Genomic DNA, 18,973 nt, shown 5'->3' with positions numbered 1-18,973 from the left:
AAATTAAATGTAAAATGGGTCTTACCGTCACAGTTATAGTCCAAATCAAAGCCCAGTCCGTTCAGCAGGGGCTCGTCCTCGGCTCTCGGTCGTCGGGAGGGCCTCTTTCAGGGTCTCAGGGTCTCTCGTAGTCCGGATCTGGTGTCGTTCGGTTCGCCAACAAGTTTTGTATCCAGCAAAAAGTCTCAAGAAGTGCAAAAGCCTCAGAGTATCCTTCACAGGTTTGGGTTCACAGGAGAGTCCACGGGGGGTTCAGCTCATGTCAAAGTCCAAAGTGCAAAGGGAAGAATCAGAACGTCCACGGCCTTTTTATAGCCTCGGTCCGGTTTCCATGGCATTGACGTTAGTGCACGTGCGTGCGTGCGATTGAGCAATACAGAGAGAGATATTAATTATTTCCCCCATATTTTTCATATATTATATATTTGATTCAAACGAGAAATATTATTATTATTATTATTATTATTATTATTATTATTATTATTATTATTATTATTATTATATAATGCAACTTCCACAATATTATTATTTCTTAGTGATCTATTGCTGTTCAGTTTACAGCTGTATGCGCTGTAAAGCCAAACTGGATGCTAATTATATTTTATCATATATTATTATCTCAGTATTTTTTTAAAGGGACCATGAGTTAAAATATAATTTAATTTGTTGCACATACTTCTTCTTGATGATTGGCAGATGTATGATAAATACAAGTGTATTGTCTTCCGACTAAACTACTTAATTTATTTGACAGATACACTTTTACCCTCTCAACTGCCCTGGAGCGTAGGGCACTACAGAGGGTGGTGCGGTCGGCACAGTACATCGTTGGAGGTGAGCTTCCCTCCATCCTGGACATATACACCAAGCGGTGCGTGGCCAGGGCCAAACGGATGATGAAAGACAATAACCACCCCGGCCACAAACTGTTCACCCTTCTACCGTCAGGCAGGCGATACCGCAGTATCAAGTGCCGCACAAACAGACTGAGGGACAGCTTCTTCAGTCAGGCCATCAGGCTGCTGAACAAGGACTGAGACCCTCATTAACACTATACACCAGAACATATTCTGTGAATATCTATGGCTATGGTGTATAGTTTATTACATTGTTTTATATATATATATATTGTATGTATATATATATATATATATATTGTCTCAAAAAGTGTATATTTTATTACATTGTTTTATATATATATATTGTCATGATGTATATTCTATTACATTGTTTTATATATATATTGTTAACTTTTCTTCTTTTTGTGTGGATATTGTATAGTTTATTCTCATTCTTATTCTTTTTTTAGTCTGCTACTGCTGTCGGGTGTTTTGCACATAAGAATTTCACAAACCGATTATACTTGTATAAAAGGGGATGTGACAATAAAAACTTGAAACTTGAAACTTGAAACTTCTTGAAACTTTTAGAGAGGTAAAATGATTAATGTCCTTTAAAAAAAAAAGTCTGAAGTCCAATATTGTTCTTCTTCTTTAAAAAAAATTAATAATAAATGTGTATCTGCCTTTTTACAATAGCAGCACGGGATCGTGGGGGATCCCCAAAGCGACTCGGGATTCCTCAATAGGTAACGTCTCTATGAACGGGACTGTGGGCAATATCGTGTTAACTCATTCAGAAAGTAAATACAAGTTGAGCTGGCTTTATTTGTTTGCATAGTAATTGTCTTAGATTGTATTCGTCATGTTTTCATTAAGTTACGTATTAGTGTTATATGTGTTTCTTAGCCAGGATTAAATGTGTACAGTACAGCTAACCTAGCTAACACGAACGTGACTCCGTCTTTCTAGAACCGAGCATGCGCAGTTGCCCACAGGAGATGACGAACTATTCTGTGTCCCTTGTGTTTGAATACAGAATAAACTGACGTTACTACAAGCCTGCCCAGCTCCATGAGATGCATTGACCAGGAGACATATCACAGGGGTTACACTTTGACACACTCAAAACAAAGTACCTTTTTTAATGTAGGGCTGTAATGCAGCCACCGTTACTGACTGTACCACTTTGCCTGAAACTGTAACTTATTGTGCTGAAGTTGCTGTAGTCGGATGAATTTTGGATCAGGCTGGTACGGTTCACCCCTCATGTCCAGGACACTGCTTCACTCACGTCATGACGTCACTGTCACTCAAACTGACTGTTCCCGAAAAAGAAAAGAAAACGTAGCCTTATCTGCACATAAATGTTTTAACGTACCGGTAATAATAATTCACTTGAAACAGGTAGACAATGTCTCCACTGTCAGCCATGGTAACACACCTCAACACAGACCTCACCTGAAGCTCTGATGGTCCAGCTGCTGCTACTCAACCTGCACTACATCTGCACTGTTTTCTGAATGCATTTCAAAATAATGCCTGAATGAATACATGTAGACCGTATATGAGAAGTATATGTATTTATTTTGAAAGCAATTTAGAATACTTGCATAATAGGTTGTAAGATCCGGTAGATACACCTCCTGCTGCCGGGCTTATCTATTTTTATCAGCTCTCCTTCAAAGGGTAAGGACCCCCGTTTACATTGACACCTCTGAACACAACTATTACCTGATAACCAGTGCAGTGTTGCCTAATTTTTGGGGTCACTGAGTAGCAGTGTTTGAAACCCTTTACAAAACATGAGGAGGGCAGAGGCCTCTGCTCTGTTGCTAAGAGCCAATATTGAGTCTCTCCCTCTGGAGAGCAATAGGTGAGCTTACTGGCTCTGGGCAACACGGCAGTCTTTTATATGACAAGCAAGGACAGGCTTTATTTAGACAGGCTTGAGTCCTCGAGTGCAGAATGGATTCAATCTGTTCTGTATTTGGATCCTTAATTAACTGGGATGTCAAAAGTCTGCTGTTCTTCACTGTAGTTTTCATCCTCACTGCAGATTATATCAAGAACCGTCGGCCGGGAAGCTTCCCCCCGGGGCCCCGGGCCTTTCCTATCGTGGGCAACTTATTCACTCTGGATTACACCAGGACCCATGAGAGTACGACACAGGTAAGAGATGTAAAGAAAATATAAAAGATCGAACGGGGACTGTTTGTGTTATCTGTCAAGTTAAGCATCATGCTCTCCCTCCTCTCACAATTCCACTCACAGTTAGCAGAGAGAAACGGAGATGTGTAGAGCCTTCGAATGGGCCAGCTGTGGTTCGTGGTGTTGAACCGGTTTGAGGTTCTGAGGGAAGCTCTGGTGGATCAGGGAGACAGCCTGGCAGACCGACCAGACCTCCCACTGCTGCAGGAGATATCCCAGGGACTGGGTGAGCAGACCTCACACACACATGACAGTAATACACAAATAGAGGTTTATTGTTCCTGCTAAGAATTTAAACGTTGTCAAATCTTCATGATATTTGGGATCAACATCTCCACCAATGTGATTGTTGTAGAATCGATTAGAACATTTCTCTTTAACATAAAAGTTCACACTTTTTTGTTTTTGCAATCACAAATAAAAAGACCAACACTTAATGTGTAAAAAAATAACATTCATTCATTTTCCAGATTTCTATAAAGTATCCTTTTTCCACTATCAGGTGGACAAAAGGTAACATGTTTAAGGTATGAGATATATGCACGATAAAAACAAGTAGGCTAAATTCATCTTATACAAATGTAGCTTAGTTGGGCTTCAGAACCAGAGATGAGCCGGTTCAAGTCCTGAGTACGAGTTGCTCGGGGCGCTGTGAAAAAATACATTTACCAGAGGGGACAAATAATTCACTTTTTATGATTGTTACTATTATTATGACTATTTAATATTTCTGGAAAAGAATATCCCTTATATATTTCCTCAATTTTAAATAACATTTTGTCCACGATCAGGTGTACTTTTCAGTAATGGAAATCTATGGAAGCAGAAGAGGCGTTTTGCAATTTCAACCCTCAAACATTTTGGGTTTGGCAAGAAGTCACTTGAACCCAACATCTTGGAGGAATTTTCATATTGTGCAAAAGAGTTCAAGAGCCATAAAGGTAAGAAGTACATTCACAGCTACACATACACAATGATACACAATGACAAATACACACATTACTGACATCTTTTGTTTAATTGTGGAGGTAAGGCCTTCGATTCACACCTCATCCTCAACAACGCGATCTCCAACATCATCTGCTCCGTGGTTTTTGGGCATCGCTTTGAATACGGTGATGAGAAGTTCAGGGAACTGATCTCGTGGTTTCGCAAATTAATTGAACTAGAAGCCTCCATCTGGGCACAGGTCCGGCCATTTAAATCTTAACGCTGATTGATTGTAACATCGAATATTTCTCCGAAATACGGATTCAATCTCTATTGTTCCGATCTGCTCTACTCGGCAGCTTTACAACACCTTCCCTCTGCTGATGAGACGCTTGCCAGGGCCTCATCAGACAATCCATCACATCTGGGACAGTGTGAAGGACTTCGTAAGAGTAGAGGTCAAGAAGCACAAACAGAACTGGGATCCCTCCGACAATAGAGACGATATGGACTGCTACCTGAGTGAGATGGTAATCAGCACAAGACGCCATATCTGTTTGTTTTGTATCTACATCACAACGATCAGCTGTTAAAGAAAAGCCAAGGCCACTCCAACAACATAAACTCCTTTGAATCTAATAAAGCAAAGCCGTTACAATATTTTCAAAGGACAAGTTCCAGCATAGATTCAAATATTTTTTTTAAATTAATAGGTCCACATTGTTTTGGGGGGGGAAATTCCAGCACAGTAGACCTAGTCATCGGTGATTATAACCCCGACTGCGTTAGCTGTGACATGCAGTACATTATTATTATTTTTTTATACATTTCAATCCATGTGTTTGTATTTATTCTCAGAGTAAGGGGCAGGCTGACGAATCCTTTGATGAGGAAAACCTGGTTGTGTGTCTTGGATCTGTTCTTCGCTGGATCTGAGACCATATCCACCACCCTGCGCTGGGCCTTCCTCTACATGGTAAAGCACCCCGAGATCCAGGCTAAGAGCCCCGACCGGATCCGTGAATCCCTTCGTTATCATTCAATAATGTGCGAATGTGCGATATTTAAACACACTTGGCATCAGTGACAATTAGGTGCACAATGTGACTGCTCTGATTCCCAAGGTTACAATTAGTGCGCAACAATTTGAGAACTTCTCATTTATGACTAATTCTGTGCAACAAACCTCCTGTAAAACAAACCATTCTGTTCATTAATGTGGAAGTTCTGCGTCTGTCACCCCCGTTTCGCAGCAAAGGTCCAGGCGGAGATAGACGAAGTGATTGGAACGTCCAGACAGCCGTCCATGGAAGATCGCGCCGACCTGCCCTCCACGGAGGCAGTCATACACGAGATCCAGAGGATGGCCAACATCGGTCCTCTCAGCCTGCCTCATGCTACCACCCGGGAAATCCATCTGGGAGGCTCCACGATCCCTAAGGTCAGTTGTCATCATGCAATGTATATGTATTCGACACAACCGTGTTGCATCTTTCTGAGTTGTCTTTACAACTCCCATCGCCAGGGAGTGACAGTAATCCCCAATCTGAACTCGGTACTGTTCAACAAGAATGAGTGGGAGACGCCCGACACCTTTAACCCCGGACACTTCCTGAACCAGGAGGGCAAGTTCGTGAAGCGAGCTGCGTTCCTCCCGTTCTCTGCTGGTGAGGAGCAACACGTTCACTTGTCTTCTTGGTGTCTTCACTTGTATATAGTGGAGTTTGTCCCAGCATGCATTGGGACCCTACGGTGATCCTCACATAGTGGGGGGGGGGGGGTCAGCCCTCTCACGATCAAGCAGAGGACACAGGCCAGAGGCCAGGGATCATAACCACTTCCTTCTTGTTGTACATGTCGGTCTCTGACCGTTTCATTTCTAATGGAAGGAACCGGACATGTTCAAGCCAGGCTGATAAATGTTGTTGGGGGGTTTGAAGAGATGGTAATCTTTTTTTTCTCACGTAAAGTAATTTTGAGTCATGTTAGAATGAGGAACGGGAAGTGTGTATCAACTCTTCACGGTTACCAGAACAGCTAATGTAAAAATAAAAATAAAAGCCTTTTGAGAATGACTGCTACTGTTGTTTTTTCTTTTTTTTTAATCAGTCGGAAATATATATTATTTTGAAAAAGGACCGGATACACCCGTGTGTACGTCTGAGCCGCGTTCAGGAGTCTTCAAGTTCGGGTTTATCGCTGCAGGCGAGTCTCACGCGCCGAACCCTCTGCTGGCGGCACATTTCAGTGACAAAGAATCTTAAAACATATTCAACCTGCTCAATGAATTCTGTCACTTCAGGGAAATGACAACTGTTTTCAAGTTGGCCGATAAAGTCACTGCTGGGAATGCCTATTATTTGCAAGTGATCGATTTGGTGTTTGGAGCCACACTGGCTTTGCAAACTTGAGTTGTCTAACCAAGGCAGCAACGAGACACCAAAATACGGCTCGGCACTTACAAGCATCGGTGCTTTTGAAAAACGTTTGGGGACACCCGAGTGGATCTACAGATCAACGAACAAGCGCGCAGGGCAGCGGAGCTGCACAATGAAAAGGTGAAGAACAAGAGGGACATATTGAAAAGACTCATTAATTGTGTCATGTGTTTGGGTAAACAGGAACTTTCATCTTCATCATCACGGTGAAACTGCTCTGGGTGACAATGCGCTGTTTAGTGAACACACTGTAAAAAAAATTTGACTTAAAGCTCAAAGTTTGTGGACCAGAAATGGATAGAAGAAGAATATTAATATAACTCTGTTGCACTCGAGTATGTTCTTGCCTATTAGTTGAACTGTACTGTATTGTACTCTTCCCCTGCAATTCTCTGAATAAAAATGTCAATTTCAAGGTGACGCAACGCCTGGTTATCCTGCGTTTCTGTCTAACTGTATAGTGTCTAGAGCCATGGCGTCATAATGATAGTAATAAGAGGTGGATTAATTCTGGTGGGACTGTGTAGGACCTCACTGAAGGCCCAGGCCCGCCACTGTGTGGTTCCTAGAGTCTTAAAAAGTAGAATGGGAGCCAGAGCCTTTAGTTATCAAGCTCCTCTTCTATGGAACCAGCTTCCACCTTCAGTCCGGGAGGCAGACACAGTCACCTCGTTTAAGAGTAGACTTAAGACCTTCCTCTTTGACAGAGCTTATAGTTAGGGCTGAATCAGGTTCACCAGGTCCAGCCCCTTGATATGCTGCTATAGGCTTATAGCTGCCGGGGGACGTTTTAGGATACACTGAGCACCTATCTCCTCTTTTTTCTCTCCTTAAGGATGAATTTTCATCTCAATCACACGTTACTAACTCTGCTTTCTCCCCGGAGTCCTTTTGACTTCACGTCTCATGGGGTCATCGGACCCTATGAGACGGCATAGATCCTATCTGCCTGATGGATCATCGAGGTCTGGGTCGTGGAATTCCTGCTACCGACTACGCCACTGTCCTGTTGAGACTCCGCCCACTCCTCTCTACCGCCATCTGCCTGATGGATCGTGGAGGTCTCCATCGTGGAATATGCCTACTATGAACTATTCATACACTCTGTCATATTCATTGAATGTATTTTAACTCTAAATCTGTCCTTCTGTACACATTACATCTATTGCACCTGTCCATCCTGGAGAGGGATCCTCCTCTGTTGCTCTCCTGAAGGTTTCTTCCCTTTTTTTCCCCCTGAAGGGTTATTTGGGAGTTTTTCCTGATCCGATGTGAGGTTTTGGGGCAGGGATGTCTATGTGTACAGATTGTAAAGCACTCCGAGACAAATTTGTAATTTGTGAAATTGGGCTATACAAATAAACTGAATTGAATTGAATTGAATCTTTGGTGAGGACCATCTGCTGTGCTAACCGGAGTTAACTCTCTAAACACATTCTCCTCCAGCTCATGTCCCGGATGCAGACACACTCTACTCATCCCCTCCGCCCACATCGGGACGCAGTGCTGTTACACCCTCTTGTGGCCAATGATCACGCACACTGAGCGGATCAGGTGTTTTAGTCACGACCACGACTCGGTTTCTCTTCGCTTCTTCTACGTGCATAGCGATACAAACACAGCACTGTGTGTGTGTATATATTTACCAACAAAATTACTTGGTTAGTAACTGTATTTGTTTTTAATAGTAGTTTAGAGTGAACCTCGCTACTGTATTACTTTTCTCCCTTCTTTTTATTAGTTTATTACTTTTTATTTGTTTATTACTTTTTAATTTGTATAACTTTTTTTATAACTTTTAATTACTTTTAAAAAATTCTGCTTTATTAATTTGTATTACTTTTTTAAACTTGTATATAACTTTTTAATTTTGTATAACTTTTTATAACTTCTATAACTTAAAAAAAATGTTATATAACTTTTACTTTTGATTACTTTTTTAAACTTTTATAACTTTTAAACTTTTTGTAACTTTTAAACTTTTTAATAACTTTTTAACTTTGTATAACTTTTTAATAACTTTTTATAACCTTTTTTATAACTTTTTAATAACTTTTTATAACTTTTTAATAACTTTTAACTTTTTATAACTTTTGTAAAACTAACTTTTTATAACTTAACTTTGTATTCTTATATTTAACTTTTTTATAACTTTTATACTTTTTATTACTTTTGTACTTGTCATTACTTTTGTACTTTTTTATTACGTTTGTACTTTTATTACTTTTGTACTTTTTCATTACTTTTGTACTTTTTCATTACTTTTGTACTTTTATTACTTTTTCATTACTTTTGTACTTGTCGTTACTTTTGTACTTGTTCATTACTTTTGTACTTTTTATTACTTTTGTACTTTTTCATTACTTTTGTACTTTTATTACTTTTTTATTACTTTTGTACTTTTTATTACTTTTGTACTTTTTCATTTCTTTTGTACTTTTCATTATTTTTATACTTTTTTTACTTTTTAAATACTGTTTATTAATTTTACTTTCTAATTACTTTTTATTAATTTTTTACTTTTCATAACTTTATTAATTTGTATTATTTTTCTGTGATATTGTTCCAGTTACAGCCCTCAAAAAACGATTCAAGCCCTTCTTAGAGGTGACACATTTATATATGGCTTGATACATTTCATTAAATCAATTTCACAAATAAAGATATTTATATTTAATGGGTGTAAAACAAAATGTAGGAATACTTTCATTTATTAGATATATTTAGGTTAGATGATGTGCATATGAATGTAAAATGAATGTGTTTAATTGGGGACTACCCTTTGCACATGTGCCAAATCTCGCACTCAGTCCTCTTTCAGCCTTTTCTCCTGACTGTGACCTGACCAGATGCAGTCAGATTAACGCGGACTCATACCCAGGGGTGCACATAACTTTTTCAGTGAGCTACTCAGGTGAGTACCGGGAGATGGTGTTTGGTACTCACTCCATATGTAGCGTCAGCTTTTGTGACGTCCACCTACGGGGGGGGGGGGGGGGTGCCAGTGAGAGTGTGCGCACCTGTGTGCGCGCATCACGGCTGAGCGATGCGCGCGCCAGCATCTGAGCTCTGCCGCGCGCGAGCCGAGAAGAGTTGTTGAGGGGGGGGGGGGGGTGACAGTGACAGAGTGACATGCTGCTGGTGAGAGACGATCAATATCAGATCGGTCAAGTACGCAAAGTAACACAAGTGGCATTACGCATTGTTGATTATTTTCGCGCATGCGTACCTGCGTACCAGTTATGTGCACCCCAGTATATATAATATATTTATAGGTGTTTGGTTAACTCTCTTCAGGTTCCTCTGACATGAGTAGAATATTGAACGTGTTGTTGGTAAAAAAAAAGTTATATATTAGTGCTGTGAAAAATAACGCGTTATGATTAAATTACAGGATTAATTCGTTAATTTTTTTTAACGCATTTAACGCATGCGCAGAATGAGCTTCCAATACGTCTGTTGTTGGTCGTCTCTAACCAGCAGCATGTCATCTCTGTCTCTACGTGTCACCTTCACAATACTCCAGATGCTCCGATGCCGGCGCGCGCATCGCTCAGCCGTGATGCGCGCACTGGTGAGCACACTCTCACCAGCACCTATGGAGTGAGTACCAAACACCATCTCCCGGTATTCACCTGAGTAACTCACTGAAAGTTATGTGCACCCCTGTGTATAAATGTATATTTCCGTCTTTTGTCATAAATCTTTATGTTCTCACAAAAATATACCGAGAATATCGGCAATATGTGATTAATCATGATTAATCCACAGAAACCTGTGATTAATTTGATTACAATTTGTAATCGTTTCACAGCCCTAATATATATATATACATAAATACACAGTGCCATGTTTGTATATACAAATAGTATATACACACACACATATACAGGACTGTCTCAGAAAATTAGAATATTGTGATGAAGTTCTTTATTTTCTGTAATGCAATTAAAAAAACAAAAATGTCATGCATTCTGGATTCATTACAAATCAACTGAAATATTGCAAGCCTTTTATTCTGATTTATTGCTGATTATGGCTTACAGCTTAAGAAAACTCAAATATCCTATCTCTAAATATTAGAATATCATGAAAAAGTATACTAAAAGTATTAAACAAATCACTTGAATTGTCTAATTAACTCGAAACACCTGCAAGGGTTTCCTGAGCCTTGACAAACACTCAGCTGTTATAAATTTTTTTTTAACTTGGTCTGAGGAAATATTAAAATTTTATGAGATAGGATTTTAGAGCTTTCTTAAGCTGTAAGCCATAATCAGCAATATTAAAAGAATAAAAGGCTTGCAATATTTCAGTTGATTTGTAATGAATCCAGAATGCATGACATTTTTGTTTTTTTAATTGCATTACAGAAAATAAAGAACTTTATCACAATATTCTAATTTTCTGAGACAGTCCTGTATATATATATATATTTGTTTTTTCCAGAATTGGTGGCATTTTCCAACAGGACAAGCTTAACTTTAGCATGTTTTCTTGTAAAAAATGTACTAAAATGGTGGCCAGTATATAATGTGCACATACCATTTCCGGGTTTTCTTTTTGAACAAAAGAACACTCAAGGTTATTTTACTGATTAGCATCTATATTGATGTATTGCATTAAAAACCATGTACAAGGAATGCAGCAAATTCAAATCTGTGAACGACAGAGGCTTCAAAATGTAGCAATTTAAAACGATACGTTTAGATACAAGTGTACAACTGCTGCTTTGGAAACCAGATCCAAGCTTCACGTTCCCAAACATACTGCTTAAAAAAAATAATCACAGTGAAACAAATACATTGTTTGGATAAAGTCTTCACGCACACATTCATCTTTTCTTGTAGAGGCAGGGCCTCAACTGAAGTCCAAATTTCTTGATATTTTCTGGAGTGTCTCCCGTCTTCAGTAATTCAAAGGAGTAGAAATGAGTGCTCTTGGTGTCCTGTAGGAAGAACAAAAGAATCATAACACAAATCACTCTTTACATATTCACTCACTAGATAGATGGTTTACAGAAAGGCTGTTGGTTAAAATCTTCAGACTGAGCTGTTTAAGTTATGTATAGCTAACTTTAATTAATGTGTTGACAGCAATAAACCAATTTACTGAATATACTTCGGACCTGAGGGTTCCCGCCCACAGCACCATAACCTCAAACCTGATCGCAGGATGAGCTTACAATTTCATTTCATCTACATGCATTTAAAATATGAGAAAGTAGACGAATAAGGAAGTGTTTAAAGTGTTTCCCTGTCCCCGATGAGTTCTCGTCTCACCTGGTTCACCAGCTTAAATCCCAGTCCTGCCAGCGCGCTGATAAAGTTCCGCACATTCTCGAACCTGCTCGCCACTTCCGCTATCTTCAGGACACCCCTACAAGAATTGTGGAAATCAGTACACACACACACACACACACTGTGTGCGTGTACTGATTTCCACAGTGTGTGTGTGTGTGTGTGACACCCCTTACCCCTTCTTTAACACACGGTTGGCCTCTGCTAGAAAATCGGCCAGGTTGGTTCCCATGAGAGAGAGGCAGAACACGGCGACGTCCACACAGCCGTCACGAAGCGGGACCTGCGCAGAGAATACGTTGTGTCTTCCAACAAGAATACGTTATGTCTTCCAACAACCGCGTGGACCGCCAGAGGATTGGCAACAGGCCTGCAGAAAACACCGACACACTCACGTTGGCCATGTCACAGATCGTGACATCTTTGCAGGCAGCTGCCAGGTCGAAGCTGTGCACTTTGTTCTTCACGCTGCGCGCGATCTTACAGTCGCCACAACCAAAGTCTGCAACCACCAGAGAGGGAGGTCTGGAGGGAAATGGCACAATTGATGCGTTTACAACTTGAGAACATTAGAATATGTCATAAGAGTCGAAACAGTTGATCCTCTCCCAAACTGCGGACATCAACAAAGCCGTCTTCTCACAGCAGCCGAATGAAGCATCGCTTCAAGTCCCGCAGTGCAGCATCATGTCCTGCATTACTCCTCGCTGACAGTGTTCAGCAGAGGGATGGAGGTATTTACTGTGGACGGCAGATAACTGATGTAGATAATGGGAGTTTTGGACGCCCAGCAAGAAATGTGAAGCACATTAAATCATGTTTCTTCTGTTGTGGCGGTGTAGCGAGGCGGCCCTGGTAATGTTAGTAGAAAAAGCTGAGCTAAAGACGTGTGTCTGTAACAATGCCCTTTATGCCTTTTTGACAAATTTCCCCTTGGGGATTAATAAAGTATATATCTATCTATCTATGATGCAGTATTGATTAACGCAGGGATCTTAATTCAGTACACGGGGTGACTCAAATTAAACACTGTTCCGACATGAGTTAATTGTTGCAGATGTTGAGCCGAAATAAGGAATCGCTTGTCTTTGCATCTACTGGGATATTATACATTCATAATCTTTGTAACTTTCGTTTGGTTGTCCAACAAACTTCAATGGAAGGAAGCAACCCGTGTTTTTTCCAAAAGGGCTAAACTATGACGTAAAATCACAAACAGAAATGTGTGTTGCCCCCGCTGCAAAGTGTGCAACTAAATAAACTCGGCTCATTGGCCCACTTGTGCCGGAGATGGGTCATAAACATTGATGAGAATATCTCACTTCTGTTGGATGTAAGAGATGATGGCATCCACTGGGTTGGCGGGCCACCGCTGAACCTGCGCCGTGTATCCTCTGTGGTAGATCTCGAAGGCCTGCGGATCCTGTTTGAACATGCGCTTCGCCTCGCCGCTGGACGTGCTGTACAAAACTTCATTAATGTACCGAAAACGCGCCGACTCCAGCCGCTGCTCCATGCGGGACCTCAGGGAGGCGGAGCGGTCCGGTTTCAGCTCCTCCTCTGGGCTCAAAGGCGTGTCTTCCGTCTCAGCGGGACTCTCCCGTTGGACTGGTTCCCGTCGGTGGAGCAATTTCCGTAGCTTCTCTCTTTTCAGAATCTGTTCTCTGCTCATCTCGGGTTTGGGTCTTTTCAAAGGCGACTGGTGCTGCTCACCTCCGTTCTCCACCCGCGGTACAGCTGCTTCCTGTTTTGCAGAACTTTCAGTTGTGTCTTTTCCAACTTTGAGAACAATTCGCTGCTTTTCCTCTCTGAGGGGCCGTGTGTCTGTGGGAACAGATACGTCAGTGTCCACTTTGATCTTTTTTATTTTCTGTGGTTTACTTTGCTTTTTCTTGGCTGGGGTCTGACTGTTGTTGTTGTTGTTGCTATATGAATCTATTTTGACTTCCTCTTTTGGCTCATGTTGCTCCGCAGATTCAGCTTTATTGATTTTCCTCTCTGGCTCATTCTGACTGTATTTATTTGTACATTTCCTCTTGTTCTTCATTTTGTTTTTCCACTGTTGTCTGTTCAGTCCCTCCATGTTCTCTGGTTTGGATTTGATAATATCGTTATCTGATGTTTTCTTCACGGATGAGGTTTTTAACTTCAGAGCCGCCACTTAAGGGAAGATAAAAAACATATGGCTATTATCGCACAGGCAAGTAATGTAAACATCAACATTGTTCTTTATCAATAAACACTCATCCGTTAATAAAATAATAAAATACAAGCCTTGAAGCAGTTATTTACTCACCAAATGTGTCGTCTTTCTTCCTCTTTTTTGATGCAAGTGCCTGCCCATTAGTGGTCTGGTCCAAGTCTCCACTCTCTTGCTGCTCTCCTGTTGTCTCAACTTTCTTTCGCTTCTTCCTCTTTTTCTTCTTTCTCTTGCTGTGTGTTGGGGCCACATCGGCCTCACTGTCGCTGTCCTGCTGATGATCGTCATTCTTCCACTCTGGTACTGACCCCAGTGTCTGCAGGGTCCGCATCAGGCTCTTCTTCCCAACCACATTGGACTGATGCGGAGATACATTCAGTGAATACAATAATACATTCAATAAGTTATTTAACTGAAACGTGCAACCACATGTTAGACTGTCCAATCTAAAAAGTGTCACCTTTTCTTGGTAGAGGTGGGAACTCACATATGTAATGGCTTCTTGTGTTACAAATTACATTTGGTCTTTTTTTTTTTAAAGGAAGAGTGAAGAAGTAATAATACACCTTTTAAAATACCTGACTTAGTTAGGACGTGTGTGTGTGTTTGTATACACTTGTAAGCTATTGTTTTTTCATCAATTTTCTATTTCTTCGTGTCCAATATATAGCATATACATTGTCTCCCTGCTTGACTTTCTCCCAGAACAGAACGTATTAATCAATTAAAAACAAATACAAATCAATCTACAGATTTCCTGACTATCATGTGACCTTCGTAATGGTTCCACCATCGTATGCTCTGTATGTTGGACTCCAGACATGAGTATAGATCATATGGGAATACACCTGGACTTAAAACCACTCGCACATTTACCTTGACATTCGTGCTGCTGTTCGCCTTCTTAGTGCTTCGGAGCACAGTTGTGTTTTGCGTCTGAGCGTCTTGTTCGTCACTCCAGTCATCATCTTCATTAAACATGTTTCCCGGAGGACTGCAAGAAACACACGTATGAACGTAATTCACCGCTAAAGACGAGAACACAACTGTGCTAGCGTCACTTCAACGAGCTAACTCGGTTAGTTCTATAACTCACCACTTCGTCTCGAGGCAGAAACTCTTTCACTCGTCAAACGGCTCGTTTCGTTGATGGCGCTGTTTGTAAGAAAAGGGTTTATTTATAAAACACGTACATATGTTCAATAGCTGTGAAAAGAAATCTTGTCAAAACCAAAAGCCATGTTGGTTTGTCTCGTGTGCGTGAAGGAAGCAAAACAGAACTACAGGCGCATGTGGATGACGCAAGCACAGCATCGATTTGTGGGAAATGAAGTTCTTTGAAACCAGATAGATAGATAGATAGATATATACTTTATTAATCCCCAAGGGGAAATTTGTCGTCACAGTAGCAGCACCAATAAACTAAACACACAAGAATAAAAAATAAAATATAACATTAAAAAAACAGGGATGAAAGATATAGAAGTATATAAAGTAAAATATAAAATATATATGTATGTATATATACAACATATATGCATACACAATACACAATACTAATGACAAATTAAAATAAATATAAAATATTAAATATTAAATATACAGCTCCTCGATGAACCTACATTGTCTGCTCTTAGTTAGGATTTGCCTAGTCATCTAGGAGTTCAAAATGACTAGGCCAGGGGTGGCCAACCCGCGGCTCGCGAGCAGCATGCGGCTCTTTGCCTGGTGTCATGCGGCTCTTACGTTCATATCTAAGTTTGTGTTTTTTTGTATGTGCGTGTTCGCTTCGCTTGAGTTCAATACGGTATTTTTCGTCAAACGCGCATGCGTGAGATGAAAAAAACGCAAAGTTTCCCAGTAGGGCACGGGTCTCAAACTCGTGGGCCAAACACGGAAAGACCACATCCGAATGTCGAGCGGGCCGTTCTACGGTGGGTTACGCGAATGAAAGTGTCCGAAAATCAAACACTGCACTTACGCCATGAACGCCGCATTATGGGCAGCTGGATGTCCCGCACTTTGGCTAAAGTAGTTTACGGTGACGCTTTCTCCAGCCGCCCTCAATTCAGCGGACACGGTGTAAGAGCAGCGTTGCGGAAGAACCGCATCCGAATGTCGAACACTCTCTTCGGCTAAAGTGGTTTATTGGTGGGCGTTTGATTACTCCAGCCCCCCATAATGCGGCGTTCATGGCGCAAGTGCACCGTTCGATTTTCGGACACCTGTTCTGATTGACACCATGTGAAGGAATTGCTTCGAGTGGCAACAACGGAATTAAGCCAGATTTGAAGAGGATTGTTCAAGGCAAGGAATCCCATAAGTCCCACTAAGCAACATGCATAGTAAAAGAAAAACGCTATTGTAAATTATTCTATTTTTGTTTGTGGACTTGGTTGAACTGAGATAATGTGTGTTTGTGTGTGTGTGTGTGTGAGACAGTGTACACAATGTTCATTGTTGAACATGACAGACCTGTTGTCTTAGTACTGTAGGAGTCCATTTCTGTCATTATCATGTTGGTGTGTGACATTTACAACAAATCTGGCTGATCAGAGGTGTGTGTGTGTGCGCGCGCACACATATGTGTATGATGTGGCTCTTTGCGGTGACACAGTAAAACATGTGGCTCTTAGTCTCTGACTGGTTGGCCACCCCTGGACTAGGCAATCATCATCATCATCATCATCTCTATACTAGTGTATCGTAATGTATAGTACTCTTTACTATATGACTTACTAAAACATGATGAGATAATTTACTAACATGTTTGTTGACAAGTAGGTTTACACATACAAGGACTTTGTATTAGTATTTTAGTGCATAACAGTCATTTAGTCAATAAATATAGTAGGATATTGCAAAAGTAAAGTTTCATGAATATGAAATAGTAATTTACTTTAATAACTATATCAAGTATGTGTTTCAAAGCGAAATAGCTGTACAGTATTACTTAAAGAGGGTCGGTTGTGCACATTATTATCTAAAGATAAACTGCAAATATGCAATAATTCACAATATATAAAACGTTGTTGTGTTCTATCTTACAATTTGTCCGTTTTTAGACCTTGGTATTGAATACATAACATTGTATTACAACTGTGTTTAAAAAAAATAGTTTGAATAACAAATACAACCTAAAAGCGAAACTGAAACATTTGTGTCACATTTTGTGTTTGTACATAATCACTTTACAATTCAAAATAAGCATCACATCGTATCATTGGACATAATTCAACATAGTTTTGGGGAGGATTTTCTCTATGAACATACACATTGGTGCAAAATAATTACATCCACACACGTTTTGAGTTACTTTACTTGACTTTCCTTAAATATATCTACCTCATGCTATCTCTACTATTTCTCGGCTATAATTCAGAGGGAACAAGTGTGCCTTTTACTCAGTGGTGTATAAAGTACCCTAAAGTCGTACTTGAGTAAAAGTAAAGATACTTGACTGGAAAATTACTCAAGTAAAAGTAAAAGTCACCTATGAGAATACTACTTGAGTAAAAGTATTAAAGTATCTGATTTTTTTTGTACTTAAGTATCAAAAGTAATTTTCTGATATTAAATGTACTTAAGTATTGAAAGTAAAAGTAAAAGTAAATGTTAATAAAAAAAACAAAGGGTCAGAATTTTGAGAATTATGAAGTTTATTTGTTTGGGTGCTGTGGCCGCCATGAACAAGGAGTATGAGCTAGGATGAACTTAGCAATATATGAATACTATGAAATTACAAAAATATAAAAACACGATTAACACAGAAAAAAGCAGAACCAAAAGTAACAACCAGAATCATCACTTTAAAGTGAAAAATGTATTGTTCATCTTCAAAAGAAGTTGATTTTCAAAATGGACAGATGTCAGTGTCGCTCTTCTGGGGCTGAAGACGAGTCCTGCGATGCTGAAGAGCCGTTCACATGGTGCAGGTAGAGTGTGTCTAGCTTCACAGGCCCTGGTGCAGGTAGAGTGTGTCTAGCTTCACAGGTCCTGATGCAGGTAGAGTGTGTCTAGCTTCACAGGCCCTGGTGCAGGTAGAGTGTGTCTAGCTTCACAGGCCTGGTGCAGGTAGAGTGTGTCTAGCTTCACAGGCCCTGATGCAGGTAGAGTGTGTCTAGCTTCACAGGCCCTGGTGCAGGTAGAGTGTGTCTAGCTTCACAGGCCTGGTGCAGGTAGAGTGTGTCTAGCTTCACAGGCCCTGATGCAGGTAGAGTGTGTCTAGCTTCACAGGCCCTGATGCAGGTAGAGTGTGTCTAGCTTCACAGGCCCTGATGCAGGTAGAGTGTGTCTAGCTTCACAGGCCCTGGTGCAGGTAGAGTGTGTCTAGCTTCACAGGCCCTGATGCAGGTAGAGTGTGTCTAGCTTCACAGGCCCTGGTGCAGGTAGAGTGTGTCTAGCTTCACAGGCCCTGATGCAGGTAGAGTGTGTCTAGCTTCACAGGCCCTGATGCAGGTAGAATGTGTCTAGCTTCACAGGCCCTGATGGTGCAGCTAGAGTGTGTCTAGCTTCACAGGCCCTGGTGCAGGTAGAGTGTGTCTAGCTTCACAGGCCCTGGTGCAGGTAGAGTGTGTCTAGCTTCACAGACAGCAGCACACAGTTGGGAAGCATTTCAGCAAGTCAAAGTGATCCACGTCTCCATCCAGCTGTTTGCTGCTGTCATGGCTTGAGATGACGAAGAAGAAGTCCTCTTCATCAGATGAACTGGACCTGGTGGCATCACCTAGCTGCAGGGAGGGTTCTTCCATGTGCTGCTTGATGTAGTCCATTCCTGAAATAAAGTGAGAGTATTATAGACATGATAGAATTAATAACACTTCCTAACATGTCATGACCCCAACCAAGTTTTGTACAAAATAGTTTGTTTTAATTTGAGGTTCATACATTTAGTTGCATGCACTGTCCGTGCATCCAGAGTTGATTTGTAAATATGTACTTGTATCTCTGTAGTTAAACACAACAACAGTCCCCCCCCCCCCGTCAACAACTCTTCTCGGCTCGATGACAGCGCGCGCAACGCTCAGCTGCGATGCGCGCACAGGTGAGCATCGG

At 40.8% G+C, this 18,973-nt stretch overlaps 1 protein-coding gene and 1 pseudogene across 1 annotated transcript; one reads left to right on the top strand and one right to left on the bottom strand.

The window, feature by feature from the left end:
• The first annotated feature begins 3,149 nt into the window (after nt 1-3,149).
• On the top strand, nt 3,150-7,950 carry LOC130210798 (cytochrome P450 2J2-like; annotated as a pseudogene).
• A 3,053-nt stretch (nt 7,951-11,003) lies between these two features.
• Nucleotides 11,004-15,168, bottom strand: rrp8 (ribosomal RNA processing 8). Its single transcript, XM_056440855.1, has 8 exons — nt 15,015-15,168; nt 14,795-14,912; nt 14,015-14,276; nt 13,041-13,878; nt 12,114-12,243; nt 11,895-12,001; nt 11,701-11,797; nt 11,004-11,366 (listed from the first exon to the last, which is right to left on the bottom strand). Exons 2-8 carry the CDS (start codon nt 14,897-14,899, stop codon nt 11,253-11,255), a joined length of 1,653 nt encoding a protein of 550 aa, XP_056296830.1. The 5' UTR covers nt 14,900-14,912; nt 15,015-15,168; the 3' UTR covers nt 11,004-11,252.
• Nucleotides 15,169-18,973: the final 3,805 nt, after the last annotated feature.

Source organism: Pseudoliparis swirei, chromosome 20 (genome assembly GCF_029220125.1).
Source record: "Pseudoliparis swirei isolate HS2019 ecotype Mariana Trench chromosome 20, NWPU_hadal_v1, whole genome shotgun sequence".
Lineage (NCBI taxonomy): Eukaryota > Metazoa > Chordata > Actinopteri > Perciformes > Liparidae > Pseudoliparis > Pseudoliparis swirei.
The sequence above is the reverse complement of the archived record's forward strand: the minus strand, read 5'-3'. Positions and strand labels throughout refer to the sequence as shown.

Coding starts and splice junctions, on each gene's coding strand:
- rrp8 (XM_056440855.1), bottom strand. CDS start 14,899: ATGTTTAATGAAGATGATGACTGGAGTGACGAACAAGACGCTCAGACG. Junction 13,879..14,014: donor GAAGAAAGACGACACATTTG/GTGAGTAAATAA, acceptor TCTTCCCTTAAG/TGGCGGCTCTGAAGTTAAAA. Junction 11,798..11,894: donor AACCGTGTGTTAAAGAAGGG/GTAAGGGGTGTC, acceptor CAATTCTTGTAG/GGGTGTCCTGAAGATAGCGG.